Source organism: Drosophila nasuta, chromosome 2L, assembly GCF_023558535.2.
Source record: "Drosophila nasuta strain 15112-1781.00 chromosome 2L, ASM2355853v1, whole genome shotgun sequence".
NCBI classification, from domain to species: domain Eukaryota; kingdom Metazoa; phylum Arthropoda; class Insecta; order Diptera; family Drosophilidae; genus Drosophila; species Drosophila nasuta.
In genome coordinates, this window is record NC_083455.1 from 11,484,150 (window position 1) to 11,506,923 (window position 22,774).

The 22,774-nt window shown below is 37.6% G+C and overlaps 1 protein-coding gene across 2 annotated transcripts in view; it reads left to right on the forward strand.

The window, feature by feature from the left end:
* The first annotated feature begins 336 nt into the window (after positions 1 to 336).
* Positions 337 to 22,774, forward strand: part of LOC132798626 (dual specificity calcium/calmodulin-dependent 3',5'-cyclic nucleotide phosphodiesterase 1) — a 102,476-nt gene continuing 80,038 nt past the window's right edge. Inside the window, exon 1 of one of the 2 annotated variants that reach the window (XM_060810583.1) lies at positions 337 to 841. In XM_060810583.1, the coding sequence (XP_060666566.1) occupies positions 475 to 841 (367 nt within the window). In that variant the 5' untranslated portion in view covers positions 337 to 474. The remainder of the gene's footprint in view (positions 842 to 22,774) is intronic. The other variant, XM_060810605.1, reaches the window with a different exon arrangement.

The window sequence follows — 22,774 nt, forward strand, 5'->3', positions numbered from 1 at the left end:
GGAGATTTCTGCACACTTTTTTGTAGCTGCAATAAAAATGCATTCTCTCACATTGAAATGCTGTGTAATAAATCGACAAGAAATATTTAAACGATGATGAAAATAAATCTTTAAAGCAAGCAAAAATCTTGGCTTTAGAAACGGTTTAATCGGCCCTCGCTCAAGCGTAAACTAGATTGTGTCAGGCTGTCAATTTGGTAAACTTAATTGCAGCAAATTGGCTTGGGTTAGGTTACTTTCGGGTCACGTTCTAATGGCCAATTTCAATGCGCAGAGTTTGTGTGTGCAAGCGAAGCGGCCAACAGCAAAAAACTCTGGCAAAATGTGCGCCATCAACGGCGAAAAGTGATTGTCAAGTGTGACCAGCGGCATAAAGCATAAAAAGCAAAACCCCCACAAAAAAGAGGAAGCAAAGAGAAGAAAAAAGGAGAAATAAAATCCTGTGAGAAACGTGCGTGCGCGGGTGCAACAAAAATGTCGAATCCGTCGATGCCGCCACGTCGCCTGGCGCCCGGTGCCGCAACGCCTGTGGTTCCATCTCGTCTAACCAGAACCGGGACAGCTTCAGCAGCTACTCCAGCTGCGACAGCTGCGCTAACTGCTCGGTTGAGCGGTGGCAGCAACACTGTGACCAGCAGTGCGATAACTTTGGAGCAAGCAGCAGCTGAAACGATGGCAACGCCACCATTGCTGCAACCCATGGCAGCCACATCCTGTCCGGATTCGCCCATACGCCGCGTTTCGTCCAGCTTGAAAAACTCTGCACTGGATTTTGCGTCGCGTTTTTTCAACAAATGCAAAGCGGCCACATTCACTGTGGACGGTGCCACCTACACAATTGGTGAGTACACTCAGAGCGAAGCTCAACGAAAAACTAAAAGGCATACGAGTGCGTATTCAAGGCAAAAAAAAAACAAATGCGCCAAATACAAATACCAATACAAAGGCACAAAGGTCATCAAGTGTCTGGTGACCAAAAACACAAAACAACAAAAACAAACAAAAAGGAAAGGTATAAATACAGAGCTTTCCTCTCGCGCTTGATTGAAAGGATGCAACATGGCAAATTGATACTTTTTTTCACCCTCTTTTTGGTGCAACTTTCTTTGTCTCACATTTTTAAAGTGTGTGTGTGTTTGTGTGTGTGTTTGTGAGTGTGTGTGACTGACATTGTGCGCAAGGTCGTCGTTTGACATTGGCCCCAAAGTCTCCTCTCCAGGTGTGTATTTGTGTGTGCAGTTTTCATTTTATTTCGTTTACTTTGCTTTTGTTCACCTTTTTGTATTGATTTTGCTGCACCGAAAACGTAATTCGATGATGAACAACGACGACAAGCTCTGTCACTGTCAGTCCCATCAGGAGCTGTGCAAAAGGTTGCATGCAACTCAAATTATATTTTCGACATTTAATATATCTACTGAAATGCTTTATAAAATTTTAATAGGTTTCAATTGATTGCAATTGCAATATCTGGCTTTGATTTCCTTGCAATAATTACACTAATTTTCTAATTCCCAAACAATTAATGTCAATGATTTTAATGAATCTCCTCTGGCACCAAACAGCTCTAATATCAAATCATTGTATTTTCACGCCTTTGGATAACAGTGTTTATTATCAAATAATTGTTTTTAATTATACTGTTTGCTCATTCAAATTATTTTCTCACGCTTAGTCAATAATATTTGTATTTAATTATAGTTTTACAAAATACGCTAATTATAATAAAATCAAATTAAAATGTAAATACTTGGCACATTTGCCATAAATAAATATATGTACAGAAATATTTGTGTCGATTAGCGGAGTTGTGTGTGTTTAAATATGGAAGTATTTCACTGAATAATTTAATAAAATACGAATATACCAAATAACAAATATACATGTATATTGAGTTCACATTTCTAGATATTCGGCATTCATATCTCGTATTCATATTTGCATACAATAATGTTAAATTGGTTTAATTAATTTGAAATATTGAAGTATTTTAACGAAAATATAAATTTATTTCAATTTCATATTTATAGATATTTGACACTGATATTTCGTTGGCCTTATACATATTTCTCCAATACAGAAAGTTCTTATCTCCGATTAACCTCAACAAATTTGCATATTGAAAACAAAGGACAAATCTTTGTTTGATCTCAAACACAATTCCATTTGTAGAGCTCATCTAATAACTTGGCATTTACACTCAATGGCACTTATAAATAATTGTTATTTATTTTCGTTTCATTGACCGCAGACAAACGTTGTGTCTGGCAAACTATTTGGAAATTAATTACGAAACGAAATTTAATTACGCACACAAGAGTATTTCTACATCTATTTATTCATATGCGGGCTTCGAGTGGACCACAGTCACTTTGGTTTAAAGCAAAGCAAAGTCACTTTAGATATTGCTGACATAAATTTCAAGTACTACACAGAAAATTTGCAAACTCTGGAGCAAACACGTGTCGAGGCGTTAAAGCCTTACGGCAGCTCTGTGCCATGTGGCAAGTGGCAAATGATATGACCGAAAAGATAACTGGGCTGAGCTCGTATTTGATTTGATGCGGCACGCAACAGCAAGGAAGCCGGGTTGCTCCCATGGGGCACATCTCGGGCAGATTTTGGCTCTGACTTAAGCGGATTTGTAGGGACTTGGGGAGTGTGTGCGTGTATGTGCCTTAAAATCTGCGATAAATCGATTCATATTGATACTTTGATAAGGAATGCTTACGCCTGATTGATGCCACAATCCATAAGCTTAATTATAATCGATGTCAAATTACCGCACGCCGGTCAAACACTGGAATTTTAATGATATTATTTATGCATATTCAAAACGAGCGGAATGAATTTCTGCTTTTTTTTGGTCATATCGATTGCCACACAGCACTTAACGCTTTTTAATGATGTCATTTGAAATGCCATTTAAAGTTTATCGAAGCGCACAGCTCAATTAAAGGATGGCAACTGCTATTGTATTGCGTTTTTTTTCTATTTTGTGTTGCGCCTCCCGGGCTCTAAGGACCTGGCTGCATGAAAGGCAATGTGCAACAACAACAGGGAAAGCTAGGCAAGCAATGAGAAATTGCCAAGTTACTGGAGTCTTGAGGGACTTTGCTTTTGCTTTTGCTTTGTCGTATCCGGACCAACGCAAAGTGCATCAGCTGTGACATCAATTAAAACTTGTTCGTGTGTATGTGTGTGTGCGAGAGAGTGTCCTGGCAATTTCCAGAGGCGTAATGCAATTAAAATTGCACCAAAAGCAAAGCAATCTCCTAGGCATTAAGCTGTCCAGCTGCAACATGTGCTCACTCCTTAAAAGCCTTTATTAATAAGCCTTCAATGGCGTGAAGTATCCTTTTTTTGGAGGAAGAGACATACTTCTCGCTCGTTTAATCTTTAATTGCTGATTTCTGTATGCACAAGTGGCCGGAACCGAGGCGCAAGCAGGCAACAAACCAGGCAAGCTGCCAAGTGCCCAAGTTGCAAGAGACAGCAACAGGAAACCAGGAAACACAAACTGAACTCAACTGCGAACTGCAGCAACTAGGGTGTGTCTTGTGTCTTCCTCGACAAGACTCGTTTTTCCACCTTCACTTGCTGTGCTCTTGCCGTGTGTACTTTTGCCTGTCGAGCGGAAATTGCATTGTCAACGCCAGATGTGAGACAGCCAACTATTTTCAGTTGTCCTCCTCCCCCTCCTCCCCCTCCTCCACCTCTATTCGAGGTTGTGCCCAGTTCTTAGCCCCAGTGACCGACCAGGTCCCGGACACGCTGCTCGTTCGTTGTCATAGATGCGCAAATTAAAAATAATGACAAGCAAAGTGCAAGAGACTTGCCCAAAGACCGAAGACACAATACACTCTACACCTACGAAATGTCTATTGTAAAATTACTCAAATGGGCCAAGGAAAAGGCAGGGGGGAGAATAATTGCGAAAGGGGCGAAAGTTTGAAACTCTATTAAAGGTTATTACTTTCAGCAGTTAGTAGAAATGGGTTTAAAAGCAATAACAATAATAGTGACAGCTCATTTTAAGCTGAAGAAAAAGTAGAACTCATTAAAACAACTTGTAATATATTTGAATTAAATACAATTTACAAGTTAATGTGCTTACTTAAACATCAGATATTACCTTGTATATTAAGAAATGTATGCATTAAAATCTAATTAAATCTGAATTTTAATTTTAATCAAAAGTACATAGAACTATATATAGAAAACATTGAAATTAATTTGAAGATCCAATATTGGACTAAAAGCAAATGTATTTGTTAATAAATCAGATATTACTTTGCATATTTAAACACTGCGATATTTAGAAGTGTAAACAATAAAATTACAAATAGTTACTGCATACTTATTGCAATGGAATAAGTGCATAATAAGTAAAGCAAGTAGAAAACATTACAACAATTTATAAATTTTATACATATAAAATTCACTTTGAAAGTAAATGTTCTTATTTAAATATTTGTTTTTTGACGTTTTGAAATATTTACAGATTAATGCAATAAGCAGAATTTTGACTTGTAAAAGCAAAAGTCAGTATAGTAAAACACAACATTAAGTGATTGTAAATAAGTAAATGTGCTAATTAATGAATTTAAAACGAAAACAGTTACTGCAATACAATTTGCACAATTTGAACTTGCCAAAGTAAACTCAGTATTATTACATTAAATTATGACAATAAATATTTTAATAAAATACAATCTACAAGTAAATATATTTATTGAAATATGTGATATTATTTTTATTATTTACCCACAGCAATATTCACAAATTTGTGCATTAAAATCCAAATTAAATATTCCCTCACCATAAACGACTTTTGGGTAATAAAATATGCATGTCATACACAAAATGAATAAACACTGAAATGGGCTTTTTCGAATGCATTTCCGGTACATTTAGCACAAACATCAGACGACAAATATGTTGCCAAGAGCATTGACTGAATAATGTACGAGTAATTGCTAAAAGCATAAATTGCACACAAAAACAGCAAACAAATGTGCCCTGAAATAAGAGTTTGTCAATGAATGAGAAAGTGTATGAGAAGCAATCAGAGCGAGATTGTTAAGCAGAAGTTCATTGACGATTTGATCGAGCAATGGCCTTAGTCTCAGTCTCAGCCTCAGTTTCAGTCTCAGTCTGAATCGCACTAGTTGCTTTTCCACACTGTTGCACGTCGCACGTTTGCGTGCTTTCTCTTTCTGTCTATCGCTCATTAATCAGCAAAAGGGCGACAATTGCAACACCATTTGGTTGCACGGCAACCATGGCATTGATTTAGTTTGCCATCTGAACAGCACAGACGCGGTAAATAACCTGTTGCACACTTTGCTCGAGAATTTATCGATTGAGTGTGGGAATGGAAAGAAGCGAGACTGTGTGAGAGATGTGAAAAATGAAAGAAATGAAAATCGATTTCACGCTCAAATTGATTTGGCTTTTATTGCAGGGGCCATTTAATTTATGGCAACCGGCTGCCATAAAAGCCGAGCCACACACACACACACACACATTCACACTCGCACACAAAGCGAGACATAAGAAGAGCGAGAGAACAATGCGCATAAGAATTTTCGCTTGGCAATTTTAGGGCTTATAAATTTAAATTGCGGCTCAGACGGCGCACAGAGTCCCCAAAAAAAAAACATATATAAGAAATTGGAACACACAAGAAAATTCCACGGGCCTCGAGGTGACGACCTATCCAAGCTGCTCCAACATCATGTAAATGCTGTTCTTGCTGTCGGTATTCGGTAGTCGGTTGTTGATTGTTGTTTGTGTTGTAGCTGCTGGTAACATTGATTTTCTGCTATGCTGCTAAATGCCAGACACAGAGCAACATTTCCCGACATATTCCTCGCCCTCGCCTTACACTCTTTATGCCTGTCAGCAGGGGCACACACACATCCATTATTATGTTGCGGGTGCTGTGGGAAAAAGTGAATTTTTGGCCTCGCAACACTCTCTGTTTCTACCAGCTTATGGTTGCTGCGACTGCTGTCGAAATTCTGTTGAGGTTTGCGGGCATATTTTGGCAAAAATGTTTTTGTACCAGCAGCAGAAACAGCAACAGCAGATACAGTAGGAGACAGACTCGACTCGACTCGACTCAACTCTTCTGGCATCCTTTACTTCCTGGTTGTTGTCATTCAGACTGCTCGCTGTTGGCAATTTGTTTCGAATTTGGCATTAATTTTTCAAACAGGACACAGGAAATTGAAATGTTCCCATAACGGGAAGTCGTTAACTTGCCAAAAATGGGCGACAATATTTGATGTCTGTCGCTGTTGCTCTTCGCTGCTTGCTGTTTGCTTGTTTCGGGCATCAAAATATTTTACAGTTTTAGTCAACGGCTTAAAACTCAATTAAAAGTTTATTAGTCACTTGTGCAACAACAAGAGCAAAGTTAGCATAAATTGTGGCTAAAATTCTGCTAATCGAATTAAGCCACCTGCAAAGTTTTCATACAATTTTTGACACACACACACACACCAAGCGAGCGAGCGAACGAGCGAGTTAAATACTTAAACAAAACTTGAACAGCATCCAATCAGCTGAAGATAAACTCCAAGAAATAAATGAAAATACGACGGGGACTAAACGCGGCCTACTCCTTAGGCTTAATGGTGTCTGCATTCAATTTAATTGCCATCATTTCCTGCGCTCCATTTCGTCGTCCAGGTGGCAAACTTCAATCAGCGGAAATTGAAACGCAAACTCAGCGTAGATATCTCTCTGACTCGCTCTCACTCTCACTCTCACTGTCGCTGTCTCTTTTTTGCTACTCTGAACCCAAATGCGTAAGCATTCGGTATTCAGTATTCAATATCCAGAACCCTCCTAATCGAAAGTGAAACGTGTGAAGCCAATGGCCAGCAATGAAAACGAAAGCTGTTACCGTTGCCAGTTTGCGCTGCCATCGTCCCTCTTCTGTGAGTGTGTATATATACAGACTTTTGTTAGTTTAACAATCTATCCGCTGGTATCATATTTATTTTATTGCCAGCCTCGCTTTTGCAGTAGATCGAACAGCAATAGCAACAACAACGGCAACGGCAACCACTTGGGAACAGAAAACAGAGCAACACACAGAGAGCTGAAACACGACAAGAAGCAGTTGGCCACATGAATTCCGACAGCAAAAACACCCAAATACGAAAAAATAGAGGGGAACAAAATAAAAGAAACTTGTTGTTGTTTATTTTAAGCTATAAAAAACAGAACGAAAAAATTTAATTTAAAAAGCAACTCGATTGACGTGCGAACAGCTCTGCACTGCAATTGTATTTGTGTCTGTGTCTGTGTCTCTGTGTTGTGTGTGTGGGAAACCAAAAAGTTGTTTACTTTTGAACAATTGAATCAACAAAAGGCTCTCTGGCACGCCTCACGTGCTTTACGATTTTGTGGACAGAGTGCGAGTATCGGAGGATTCATCATGAATGAAACTGCAAAATTTCATTACAATCACACATGGCATTCACTTATTAATCAAAAGCTGTTCATGTTCTTCTTTTTGTAATTCACTGATGTGCATATGGATTTTTTATCTGTGGCTTTTATTGCCATTTCTTTGGAAAGTTGTTTGTTGATTTTTGGAAAAGTCACTCGTTTGCAATTAAATTCCTATAATTGAAAAGAATATCAAAGTAGGAAGAGAGTATTATTTTTATGACTTCTCTATTTTCTTGACTTGAGTTTTCCCAACCATTTTTTAGCGCCCAATAAATATTCTAAAGGCACGTGGACGAATATCAAATGACAATTCTGTTCTGCATTTCATTTAATGCTTTCTTTTATCTTTTCAATTTAACTTTCACTCATTTATTAAACTCTATCGAACTGATCGCTTCTTACAATGACAACTCCAATTTAGTGAATACGTATACGTACTACGTATACGCAATTTAGTCAACTCGCTAAGAGAATGCACTCTCATCAGAGTAGCTTTCTGCTACTCGACCTAATTGAATCTGAAGGCCATCAGTATCAGCATCTACGATACACTCTGCGGTTGAGTTGTGGAGCATTTGGATCATCAATCAAGCGCGCGTATTGCATACTTCATACTTCATACATCTGCTGTCAGCATCAGCAATATTTTATCAATTTACTGAAACACTTTCTCATGCCCACTCAAAGTGAAAGTAACAACGGCGGCGGCTGCTTCTTTTGGGCCAGCTGCCCGGACTGGTTCTCTGTATAAATTATGATGGCAATCATCGGTGACTTTTATTTAAGTTGAGGCGCTGCTCCCCAAGGAACTGTTTGGTCCTTGGTCCGCCATTCCATATTTCGGAAAAATTTGAGCAACGAAAAATAAAGGCAAAAAGCTGACAAAAACAATAACACAGCAGGTGATACTTTTTATAGGCTTGCTTTTCTTTTTATAGCCTGCTTCTCTTTTTTTTTATTTTTTTTTGTTAGCCGATTGCTACTACGTGGCGAAGTTGTCGCCGTTCATTAAGCACCTGGCGAGCGTCGTGTTCTGTCTTCCTTTTCCTTTTCGTTTTTTTTTGTTTTATTTCTGTCTGTCCAGCACTTAAAGTGCGGGCGTGCAAATAAAATTTGTTCAACTTCAATTTAAAGTTCGAGTTCGAGTTCGAGTTCGACGCTGTTTTTGTTGAATGCATTTGGGCAAAGGCAACTTTATGCCCAGCTGCATTTGGCAGAAAGGCGAGTCAGCTTCCGTTCCCCTCCCTTGGCCCCATCAACAGCTCCTTTGCAATGTTCTGGGGCGTGGCCAACACACAATGGACTTACCTTGTTTAGCACTCAGCTAAAAGTTTGTTGCTGCTGCCGTGTTTATTGAATTTTCGCGAGCTAACCTAACTAAAAAAAAAAAGCAAAAAGTAAAAGAAAACTGGAAACGGGAGTTGGAAACGCGCACGCATAATGGAAAAGTGGCGCTAAAATTACGGATAGTATGCTATAACGAATGCCTTTGAGCTCTTTCGCTGTAAGTCGAGCAACAGTTTTTCCGAGAACTCAGCCAAACACGTTTATTCGTATTGCTTCTAAGTCCGCTTATCACTCTTTTTGGTCGCACTCTGTTCTTATACGATTGTAAATCGCGTTTTCCATTTTACATAATTTGTTGCTTGCGGCGTTTCTTAGCCAAGTTTCATCAAACAGCGCGCGCGTGCAACTTTGTGGCAACTTTGTCTGCACACATAGCAAACAGTTGAGGCGAGTTTAGACTTGGGAAAACTGTTAACTGACGGATTGAGACACATTTCGTCCGAATTGAAACGCAATAAAGTTATAATGTAATTTTAACACTTTGCTATACAAATCGATCGTAAAGTAATGAAACATTTTAGCTGACGCCATAAATAGATTGCAACATTGTTATATTTTTAGCAGGGTATCTGTTAGTTACGCTTATTCTTCGACTTGCAGAATATCACTTTGCTTAGTCAAACAACTATTTTTGTCGCGCTTGCTTTGGGTTGAGTTCGCTTTCGTTCCGAGTTCGCTGCGTTGCCTTAGGAGCCACAAATAAACGACATCGCCGACACACACGCTAAGCGGGATTATATAGAAGGGGCGGGTGTTAAGACAACTACTAGTTTATAGTAAACCAGGACTTGCTGCAGTGCTTAGCTGATAGACATCAGCTAATTGAAACGGCAAAATGGCAGACATCATAAACAAACCAAGCTTATGTGTAGAAAAAATATAATTATAGCATTCTATGGACTGGATTGTAAGCCAGATTAGAGAAAAATTGTGAGAATAAAAAATGATTTTGTATTCTAGAAATAGTTTGTAAGTTAGAAAATTAAGATTGAATCCCAACCACTTAAAAGCTGTTAATTTTATTATTATTCCCTTTATTAACTTATAATATTTATAATAATAATTTATTTTTAATTGAAATCTCAATTGTTTGCGTATTATTTATTTACAATGTAACTAATTTGAATTATAATTAAGGTGTTTTTGCTGAAAGGCAGACATCATAGAATAAACAAAGCTTATGTATATAATAATAGCATTTTATGGATTAAATTAGACGAGAGCTCAGAAGAAAATTATATCAATAAAAAATTATTTTGTATTAAAATTAGTAAGCCAGAAAAAGCCGATAACCAATATTACATTACTATATAATTTTTATTGAAATAAATGTTAATACTATTTATTTGGGGTTAAACTAATACAACTTCAAATAATAATTTACTTTTAATCAAAATGTATTCCAATTTGACTTATTTTAAATATTTGCCTATTATTTATTTATGTTCCAACTAACACATATTCTAACTAAGCTCTTTTATATAAAATACATTTAATTTGTTTGCAACAACTTCAGCCCCAAAGCACACACAATTTATCTACTTTAATAAAATCACCTTAATTAAATTCTTTTCAATGTAATTTATCTCGCAGACATCAAATCCCGCCTATTAGCTTTCGCTAAGTGTACGCGTATTGTCTTCACGCATAGCACAAAGAGCTCTATTAAATTTTCCGCATTAGTTTGTCTATCATGAATGTCGACGTTTTTTAATGCATTGTAAACCTAATAAGAATGTAATTACCTGCAGTGCTTAGCTATAAAAAGGAAAGCAAAAGATAAATAAAATGACCTCCAACGTTTGCCTTTGCCTGGGCCCACGCTGCGTATGCGTTACATTTTGTTTCGCTTTTGTTTGCTTTTCTCTCTCTCTCTCTCTGTCTCTTGTTGCTTGTTGCTCAGCGTTATTTAGCACAGTTTTCTTGTTTTTTATGTGCTACACAAATCAAATTTATGCGATGGCCAACGATTTGAGATGGCACCGCGTTGAGCTTGCCCCAAAAGCAATTCCCAATAACTGAATTCTTCTCTACATTTCTCCCCATCCGCTTCGGTTTCGGTTTCATATATGACCGCACTTGCAGTTACGTGTTTTGAAATTTGATTTGGATGGCATTGCCCGCGGCGGCAGCTGCTCTTGCTGTTACACAGTTGCTGCTGCTATTATTATTATTACTATTTTGTACGATATTTGACTTGTATCCCCCTCTCTCACACACCATTGCACCGAGAGCTGCACACGTTTTGCTGCGCAAATTGAAATTAAATTGCAAACTTTAAAAGTTTATGGCTAGTCGAAGCTTGAACAACTCACTTAGCAGGACAGCTAGCTATGAGCGAAATCTGGCGAGACTTGCAAGTCAAACTTTGGTGAGGATGTTAGCCAAGAGCAGAGTCAAAACATTGCGGCTCTGACTCTCTGGCCTTTTCAACATTGTTTTTCCATTCGCATTCACATGTGTGTATTGTCGATTATTTGTTTGTTTTTCAGCTGTAATCACAACCGAAATCACTTTTATTGTTGACTGCACTCAATTATTTGTATATACATACTACGTAAATATATATAACGTTTTTCGTTTGTTTATTGCGAAATTTCTTTTGATTTGAAACGTTCTGTTTAAAAACAAAAATAAAACCCAAAACAGAGTATTTGAATGATATGTGGGCAGCATAATAATCCAGTTCTCTAATCATATGTATGTGGGTCATCAGGCATCAGGCAGTAACCCAAATTGTCCAATGAAGCGATTTCGTAACTTTTTTCACCCGAAATCCAGTCAGATTAGTTCACATCCCTCGACTTTTTTTGTTGTTCTTCTTTTGCAAATTCAACAGGGTGTTTGCTCTAAGTAGTTGCGATAATCTCTGTACAAGTGAGTTGCTGCTTACAAACTTGAGCTCAATTCGCAGCAAGCAAAGTTGCAAACTATTCGCAAAACTTTATAATTCCATTATAAATCTATACAAATTGAGAAATTGCCCTGCCAATGGATACTTTTTAAGTTGTTTTTGTCGTTCCATTGATAGATAGGCGCTGTTAGATAAACTTGTGAGTACTGCTAAGCAATTGACAATAAAGACAGGAAAATAAATAAAGAGTAAATAAATTTGTTGAAAGTATGAATAGTAAATATTTATGATTGCTGAATAATTTAAAAATATTGTAATATTGTACAATTTATTTAAGAAACACTTTTATAGACAAAAAATGTATACTGCGAGTCTTAGTTGCTTTGGCTGACAATCTAGTATATTTTGCACTCTTTGGTATATTCAAAATGCAAAACTATATTAATATACCAAATATAGCATTCGGTATAGTTTAGTATTTTTATTTTGTATAATTTTGTAAAAGGCCTTTATTGAAAATGGATATTCTTTGGTATATCTTAGTATTTTTCGGTATTTTAATTTGGTATAGCGGTTATCTCACAGTCGAGCCCAATCGGCTGTAGGATTATTGCTCAAAAATCAATTTATTAATTTTACTACAAATAATATTGTGACGTACGAACTTTGTAGCATACAAATAATTTAAATAGCATGGCAATAAATGGAAAGGACATTAAATCAAGTGATAATTAAATAACTGCAATTCGCGCATATCTGTACTTATATTTTTCCAAAAAAAGACAACAATTAATAAGTATTTAAATATCATTAAAAGGCAATCAAAATAATTGAAAAATAAAAAAGGAAATTGAATGCCACTTAACAGAAAAATATTATACAAATTTCATTTAATAATTAATTGTAAATCTTTTTGAATCACATCAAACATAATAATTGATATGCATCAACAAATAAATAAATTGGGGTATTGATATGGAAATTGTAATCCAAACAATGCTTGATAGGCACCCTGTTTGCATTAGTCGTAGTTTCAAAATCTGAAACGTAAATCAAACGTCGAGGCGCCTTTGCACACTGACAGCCTCGTTTGGGTCCCGCGTCTTCTAAAGGCTTGCGGAGAAGATCTCAATACTATTTCCACGCACCCGCCCCCGTCCCCGCACCTGCATCAACAGAGTAGCTACATTGAGCAGAACCAAAAGAGAAAAGTCCAAACCAAAGCTCACATACGTCGTGCTCAACCCCTTTTGCGACTCTGTTGTATTTTGTGTTGCATGATTTTTATTTGCTTTTTAAGCGGACGAATGGGCAACAGGATGTTGCCTTGCTTGACCAAAGGATGCCTGCTCCATAGCTGCTGCTGCTGCTGAAGAATGCTTCAGTGATTTCATTTGGCCATGATTGCTTCTGCTGTGTTACACAGATATGTATAGGGAGGCAAGAGGCCTGTGTACTGAACCTGGCAACGTAACGTTGCGTATACACGCATAAATAATCAAAACGATGTGTACTCGACACACTGACGTGACTGCAGTTCAAGTTAACCAAATCAATTTTCATTTGAAATGCAAAGCGAGAGAGCGGCAGAGCGAGATGCAGATAGGATTTTCAATAATTTACCAACATTTGTGCAATTATGATGACGCTGTTGCTGTTGCTGCTGCTGCTGCTGCTGACGATGAGAATTAAGTTAACAGCAAGTTTATTCACACATGCAAACAGGCTGGCTGGCTGGCTGACAACCCGACCAACATTTCGTATGCGCAATATACGAAAGGGCAGAAAAGGCTGGGCACAAAATTTTGTGCGAGATGCATGGTAAATATTTAATATTGACAGCGTCGCTCAAAAGCAAGTGCCATCGTGCAAAGAGAGAGAGAGAGAGCGAGGATAGAGTGAGCCTCTCAAAGCAAGTGCTTGGGTAACATCAGAGTTACTTACTGCTAATTAAAGGTAACAATCAACTCAGTATCTCAGTGTGTGGTCGCATCAGCGTTAACTCAATAAAGCTTAAGGCATAATGTACAACATGTGAGAGCTTTTGTTTCCTCATCTCACACACACTGACACACTTTATTCGGAATTTTTTCGCTTTTTAGCCCCCTTGAGTGTGGCAGCTCTTTAACACTCACTTTACAGCTGCCACAGGCAACGATTTTTTAAGTGTATTAATACACACAGAATGCTGTAAAGGCTGCGCTCTCAGCTCATAAAGTCAAGTGGCGCAGCGACTGAGATTTTACAAAAGTATTGCAAAGGGGAAAGAACACCAACATTCACTTCCTCCTCGTCCTCGTATTAACTACTACACACAACAGTCATGTCACGAATGCTGAGTGCAACACGGTTTTACAACTTGTCTTCTGTATATTGCATGCCAATCGAATTGAATCGATTCAAGTATTGAATCGAACCGAATAAATTATACGAGTCAAAGTAACAAGGACGAGTGAAAGTAATTTAAGCACCAAAGCTTTCATCTTCATCTCCATTTTCCATTTTATTTACACACACAAACGCTGAGCTGTCTTTAAAATTCAGCTCTTGATAACGCATTCAATTTGCAGCAATTTTCATTTCAGACATTGGCATTGACCTTTTTTTTTGGCAAAATATTGATTTATATGCTCGAACATCGCATTGCCAACGCCTTGAATCGAATCCGCATCCGTTTACCTTATTTTCCTTCCTCCTTTTTTTTTTCTTTTCTTTCACTGCATTTTGCAAACTGACGTCGCATAAATCCGGTGCCCACTTTGCTGTGGGATTAAAAATTGAGATGAAGGAAACGCACACGCCGGCATTTGGTATTGCAGGATAACGCAACAGACAAAACTGTCTCCGTCTCTGCCTCCATCTCTGTCTCCGTTGCTGTCGCTTTCGCTGTCTCCATCGCTTTCGCCTATTGTGCATCCCAGACAATTGGCTTACAATTGTTGCCATTGCCTCTGTGTTATTGTGACTGCGGGTATTGTGGTTCTGTCCTGTCTCTATCTCCTCTCTCTCGCTCTCTCATTGCATTATGCGAGAAGCCAATCGAAATCACAAAAGTGGGCGGCTTGCCAGTGGGTCCTGGACATGCGGTTTTCAACCATTTTCAAGTGCTCTGCAAATTACGAGGATGTCGCTGGCAATACTAGTGAATGCCAACAGTTTGAATAACTTGCAACCAAAACAACTTGTCGCGATTGTTGCTCATTTTGCCCCACGACAATTGACATATTTGCATCACACACACACACACCCACACACTCGAATCGATTGAAGTTGACGAGTTGTGGGAGAAATTTATATGTATTCGAACAGTCGAAGCAATCATAGAGGAAAGTGTATTATCGTTTCAGCGCTTGACTGCAGGAATAAATAGTCACAGTACTGTAACCATAAGCGGATTTGAAGACAATTCCCAGCAAAGTTAGCCAATGAAATAAAAATACAAGCTATAGAAAGAATAGAAATAAGACTTAATAAGAACAGATGTGTCTTGGGTAGTAGAATTTTTGGTATGAGAACCAATGTCAAATGAACATTATTTTTAAAGTATTAAACCTTATTGGAGTAAATTAATTTATGTAATATTTTACTATATTATGTCATTGATTTTAATGAAATATTTTGAAACAAAAAAAAATACAAAGAATACAAATCTAAAAATATACCGATCTAATATACCTAACAATACTAAAATATACTGTAGGCTGTATTTGGTATATCAATGTGATACTACTTTCAAAATATTCCATAGAGTACAAAATATGCCAGATTGTCAGCCTAAGCAATTGAGACCTGATTTCAGTAGGTGTTTTTATATGTACAATATTATTTCTTAAATAATTTCAAAAATTTTATCAGAACATTAAATTTATATTTACCAAGAATACAATGTCAGTTGCCTGTAATGAAAAGTGATTACTATAAAATAACAAAAATAGAAAGAAGATTAAGTAAAAGAAAATTTGGTTTGGAGAATAGTAGAAAGCTTTAAAGAAACATTGATTTCTGTACTACAACTATATTTTCCTGTCCATTAATTTGGTCGAACATATAAATAAATCAAACTAGATGAGTTTCTATGAAAAACATCAGCATCTTATTTTTTCTTATCAACACACTAAATCTTTGTATTTAATCATAGAGTCAAATGAGTGAATACCTAAATTAATTAATAATGGTGAAAACATCTACATCTAACTCATTTTCCTGCTCTTCAAACGATTTCATATCATTGTTTCGCTATCATCATTGTGTCTTCTATCTACAAACATATCTAATTTAATAAAGAATTGCAGCGAGTGTCCCTTTATATTTGGGTCAGTTGGCCAGTCATAGCAATGTTTTGGTCTCTACAGCGTGTAATAAAAATAGATTTAGCTGCCAGCAAATGTATATGAATTTAAATTGAGACAAGCGACCGAACAGAACTAGCAGGCACAGCAGGCAACACACACACACAAGCACACTTTGAGATAGAGGAGGAGAGGAAGGCGGGTAGACAACCAAAAATTGGTCCTCTAAGGCACATAAAAATAATTCACGTTGTAGCCATTTTGCTTACACATGAGCACGCAGTCACAGGCAATGACTGAAATGCGTGTGGGGGCGGAAAGGGACCTGAAGAGGACTTGGGACTGGCAGTTGACATCACACATACGCACTGTTGGTTGGTTGGTTGCTTGGTTGGTTGATGCGACGGGGCCAGCAAAGCGCTGACAACCATAATGAGATGTCAGCGTTGACTATCAAGTGGCTGCCGGCTGCTGCTACTGTTACTGTTGCTGCTGTTGGTGCTGGGCGCTATTTGGTTTTGGCTTGCTTTGGACCCAAGCGTCGACGACGACGACGACCTGCTTCAAGTGCCAGTTGTGGAACACACAGCAACAAAAAAAAAGGACGACGACTTTCCACTTCCATGCAAACAAGCGGCGACGTGCTTAACATTTTTTAAGCCATAATGAGCAGCAGCAGCATCAGCAGTGGAAGTAGCAACAAAAGCAAATGAGACAACAGTGAGAGGCGGCAGGGCGTGACACTTCAAGTGCCTTTGGCCCGGCAGAGCTGCACACGCATAAATATCCTTCCTGGACTCACAGGACTCACGCAGCAGGAAGAGCAACTAATTTTTGCTCGGTGCTCATTGCCCATTGCCATCCAACCATTTTTAATGATGACAAATGCGCATGTTCCCTCAGCAGCAACAGCCACAATGATCCTCATTATGTCGATGATGATGGTGATGATGATGATTGCGACTTACGACTTACTAAAGGAGTTGTGCCAGGGCAAATGCGCAAATAAATTGCGCCAGCATACCAAGAAAAAGCAGCAGCAGTAGCAGCTGAAGGAGGCGAAAATGTTATTGAAATTGTAAATTATGTCAAGGACATGCAGCAATTGCATTCTGAGAACCGGGATACAGCTAAGCATGCGAAAATCCTGTGCTTAAGGCATGCCATTAATGACTTTTGCGACGACAACCAGAAGAACAACAGCAACAACAATTGTGACTCGCAACTGCCAACTGCCAAATGCCTGGCTGCCATCGTCAGCTCAAAGTATTGTCCCTCAGGGAATATAGACAGCTGCCAGTTAAAGAGTAAAAGTCATTGACAACAACTTAAGCAGAAATGGAGAACGTGAAATGAGAATAAGATTGCGTGTAGAGCAGGGAGGGGGTCAGAGAGGGGGCGGGGAATGAGCCACGTCCTTTAATTGACAGCAAAGTTTTGTCGACAGCAAATTTTTCTGTGGCAGCGCCGAAAGGTTTTTGATTGCCATTCGCCATTCACCATTCGCCATTTGCCATTGCCATTGAATGCAAGCACTCGCCCCGCCTTTTAGATGCTTAATGAGCAAGTTCGTCGACATGCTGGCCAAGCCCAGGAGTGAAGCATTTAATAATTAAAAGCGCCAACGGATGAACTTCGCCTGAAGTTCTTCACCGTTTTTTCATCCCTATTTCGATTCCATTCTTTGCTCGTTTGCATGTTGAAGCTTATCGCTCGCAAAAGAATCCAAATCACAATCAAATCACAAAAGAAATTGCACTTAGTGCAGGCAAACATGCGATTATTAAAAGGGCAGTTCTCTGTTTCTCTCTCTCTCTCTCTCTTTCATTCTCTCTGGGTAGGCGTGACAAATGTAACAAAATTATGACTCTGACCGCATTGAGCACGCACACAATCAACGCACTAAACACTAATCCCCACATAATAAACGATAAAAGTGCATGCTAGTCCCAAGTCCTGAGTCCGAAGTCCTTACAAAAGTATATTTCTGTTTGTGTTTGTATTTGCTGTAAAGCATCGGAAATCTGCGAGCTTTGGCTGTATCTCTGTGGTCAACTATATCAATATAGTTAAGCCAGAGATGTAAATAATATAGTAGAGCATATAAGCTGGGGGAGTTGCTTAAAGTGTGCGCTTGGCAAATGCAATAAAAGAATATATATACATAACAATTTAGAAAAGTAAGAAATAGTTAGAATATTAAGCAACCAAGAAAATAGTTAGAAATAAATCAAGAAGTTTAACAAGCTGCAGTTGATAGCTTAGAAGGTTAAGCTAAAGCTAAGCTACTGAAATTTAAAATGTATGTTCTGAGCAACGAAAAAGTTGTTTTCAAAAGTGAAAGAACAAAGAAGTTTATTATTGAGCTGTTTGCATAATTAAAATTGAGCTATTGCAGATTTGCATGGCGCGAGTTGCGAACAAAATAATTGAAAGAAAACTGCAAAGACCTTGGAAGGAAAATCATAGTCGAACTTAATGAGAAGTGCAACTTTCAATTAAATATATACAAATTGAAATTATGCTGAAATGATTCTAAGAATAATCTCAATTTTCACAATTTCAAAATATCTCTTAAACAGCAAAGTTATTCATTACACTCTCTTCGTTAAGAAAATTTCATATAATATACGTAATCAATATTGAAATTATTAAGCAGAAATTACTAAACTCTCAGCTAAACACACAATAAAAAATATTAAAGATACTTAAGAATTAACATGATTTATTTATCGAACTTCTTACTAAATACAAAAATTAATGTAATCAATACTAAATCTATTAGGCACAAAATATTAAACTCTAAACTAAACGCTCCAATTAAATATGTTAAGAATGCTTAAGAATTTAAATGATTTAGACAACGTTAAATTTAACGAATATTTATGAGAACTAAATAATTGTAAAAGCATTTAGTATAATTAATTAGAACAAATCTATGCAGCACTAATAACATTACGTCTTAAGCCTGTTTGCCAGTCTTGTTTAATGAAAGCCTTAAAGCCTCAATTGCATTAAAGTTTGTTCAGTTGATGTCTAAGTATGCGTGAGCCTCTCTGTGTGTGTGTGAGTGTAAGTGTGGGTGCGTGTATGTCTTTCATTTAGCTCTTAGCAGAGGCAAGTCAATCATGGACCACTTGACCACAAGCACTAAATCACTTTGAATGGGTCTGTGGCTGCTTGAGCCACAGAGAATGACAGAATGAGAGAGAGAGAGAGAGAGACTCAGATGGAGCCATTGCCTAAGGCTGGAAACAGAGCTTGATTGTAGCTTCGAGACAAAGACTGAGACTGCGACTGCGACTCCTATTCTGTGGGCCTTACACACTTGTCAGCTGTTTATCTTGGGCGCAAGTGTTGGACAAGTGTTCGCTTGTACTTGGCAAATACAATATACATACATATAATATAATATATATTGTAGATGTCTGCAATCTTTGGCATGTTTCAGCGATTCTGCATATTGACAGCGGCATTTACATAGCTTCTATATTCTTACACGCAGCAGCCTTCAAGTGTTTCCAAGTGGGCGTGGCAAAATCAATTGCACGCCATTTTAACTTGAAGCATTGACAGCACATTAACCCACAGACGACCCCTCGAAAAACACACCCAACACACACACACAACGAAATCTACATTTACAAGAGACGCATACATTATTTATTAGCATTTCTTCGTTCTTTTCGCTCCCAAGACAAATAAACGTGCAAACAATAAAAGCGAATTTTACGATAAACCGAATATTAAATATGCTACCATATTTGGATATACAAAAAACAATATTCTTCAATCGAAATAAATAACTTGTTGAATATTTGCATTTAATTAAAAGTTCATTAACATGATTTATTTTGGCCTTTAATAGATCTGTTCTGACAGCTAAGCTAAAAAGCCACATTAAACGTGGCAAAGTCCAGGCATATTTTTGGATCTCTTTTAATGCGGTTTCTCCTTACCTTGACAAAATTGTCTTGTACTTTAGTGAAAGTGTATAGGACACAAAAAAAAAATGCTGAAAGAGCTGCCCCCAAAAAAAGTGCTCAATCAGCATGGAGGGGATTGAATATGGAGAATATTGGAGAGAGAGTGGAGCACGATTAAATCGCTGACTGACTTGATTCCAACGCACGAATTGACACTTGAGATGGATTAGCATGCGACATGGGAAGGAAGGAGATACTTGGCTTCTTTTTCTTCAATATGGGGCTTCTTCTTCCTGTTGAGGACTGGCTTTTGATAGGATACCGAGTACTGAGAGCGTACCGAGAGAGATAATAAATCAATGTACTGACTAAACTTTACGCATAACTTTTTATGATGCTATCTAGGTCCATGTTTTTCTTCCCCCCCCCCTCCAACTTTCCTTTGCTGAAGCTTTGCTGTGGTCAAAGGGAAAATAAAGGAAAGAATTTTTGGTGGTCGCAGCTCGAGCGTTAAATTGGAACAGATGTTTCGCTGTCTGCGTTGCCATCGCCTCATTTAGGCACTTAAAACTAACCAAATTGCGTTGCGCTGTTTTTGTCTTGTTATCTTTCTCTCTGTCGTTGTCCCGTTGCCTCTGTTTCCACTTCCGTTTCCGGACAACGTTAACAAGCAACAACAACCATAATTTGGACTGTAATTTATGAATTATCAACAAAGACCGCAGCGAAGTTTTACATTCTGCAAGAGGTCTTTCTTCTTTTTAAATATTACAAGTATTAATCATAGTTGGCAACCATAAACCAAACATCGGTGCAGAGTTATATCTTTTAGCAACTGTCATTTTACGCGTTAACAGGCTAAAAGGAATCGCGTCCTTGTTTGTCTGTCGATTTCAGTGCTGGCGTATTTTTGGATGGCAATGTTAAATGCTTTGTCGTACATCAAAATTTTGTCATTATTTATTAATGAACTGTAAATGTGATGGATGTGTGTTGTTAAGCTGTCTGTGTATGTGTGTTATCCTTATGCCCCCTTATACATAGCTGAACTTACCTCACTTGACGTTAATATATAGACACTTTAAATGAGATTGCATGATATTTATTTAATTTGAAATGAGTGCTGCTCCCAGACCGTCAACCATACTTTAAGTACCTCTTATTTTCTATTCACATTTCACGTGCATTCCATCAACTTCCTCATTTTGATAAGCTCTCGCACAATATAAATGTGCCTTTTAATATAGAATACTCTCGCTCTGACTCTCTTTGTCTGCACACAGAATGAGCTTACGAAGTTATTAGGATTTCTTGTGAGCAAAACTAAAGTAGGAATTGACCCAGAAAGTTTTCTTTGACTGCAAAATGTATAATGTGCGTACGAAATATATATATTTTAGAAATTTAATTCAAAGTGTTGGTTAAATTCAAATAATTTTTAATTTACCTTATTTTATCTCAAAACTGTTCTTCTATTTAATTCAAAATGTTTCTTAAATTCAAGTAATTGTTAATGTGTATTTACCTTATTTTATTATATAGTTTCATTTTCCTGAAAATAAAAGAAATATTATACACATTAATTAAGATTTAATACTGTTCTTTTCTATATATGAACTCTATTATTTCAACACAATATTATTTAGTTACATAAACAAATGTCAGAATTAATCATATCTCACATTTCTTTATTCCTTACTAAGTTATAAACATATAAGTTTGTCTACTTATATAGAGAATTAAGTAGTTTGTCATTTTGTTTGTGTCATCTGCTGTTGTATTTTCACATTTCTCATTTTATGCACAACACAAAATAAATAGACGCTTTCTTGAGCTTTGTGCAAAGCAGAGAAAAGTTAAAACAAGGATAAAAATCTGAACTGGCTTTTACTTAACAAACTGTGAATGCAACTCGAAATCCACGTTGCAATTCCAAGTGCAGCTGTTGCACAGCTGTTACAGCAACAAACAAACAAATAAGCACAACCACAACACACACAGAGAACAGAGTCAAGTAAACGAAGCCACAGAGTGAACAAGAGAAATCGCATTCAACATTCAGTCAGTGTCAACGTCAACTTTAAACAATGCAACTAATTTGGTACTGAAACAAGAAGAAATTCATTCTTGTTACTTGCTCTGCCCAAACTCTCATTTGTTCGCAATTTGAGCAAATTAGGCAAATCATTAGAGATATACACACAGAGAGGAGAACCGAAAGTAAAGAGTCTATGTGGGCCAACGAAAAACTTTCATTAACAGCACCTGAGAGCATAGCTCATTATATATTTAGGAAAGCAGGGGGTAACGTTAAGGATTTGTGGCAAGCGGGGTAAAGAGGGTGGGGTGAAAAAGTTCGCATTAAAAGTGCATTACAAAAAGCAGCTGCAAGAGATTTGCGGACCCAAACTCTCGAGTAACTAAAGCAGATTTCAACAACAATCTGGTTCCTGGGCGCTGCGATAAAAATCCTTTTCACTACTAATTAATTAAGTTGTGCGGAGAAGCGACAAGAGTGAAGAGTGTACGAGTGTTGTAGTTGTAGTAGTAGTAATATTAGTTGTTGAGGAGGCTGCTTTAAATTCAGGCAACGCATTCATTAAGCATACGCAGTGTGTGCTGTCTATTGTGGCACGTTGTTTAACATGATAACCGGCATCTTAACACCTGACATAATTAAACGTTTTGTCGTGCGATGTTGACGATGTTGACGCGCGTCAACTTCATAAGCGCGCGCTTGACCTTCGTGCAAGCAGAAACAATCTAAGGATGTACACACACACACACGCATACACACTCACGTACTGAAAGGATACTAAAATGCGCTTATGAGTTTTGCGGTTGTCTTAGCAAGCAGCAGCATCCAACACAACACAACTTAAATATGC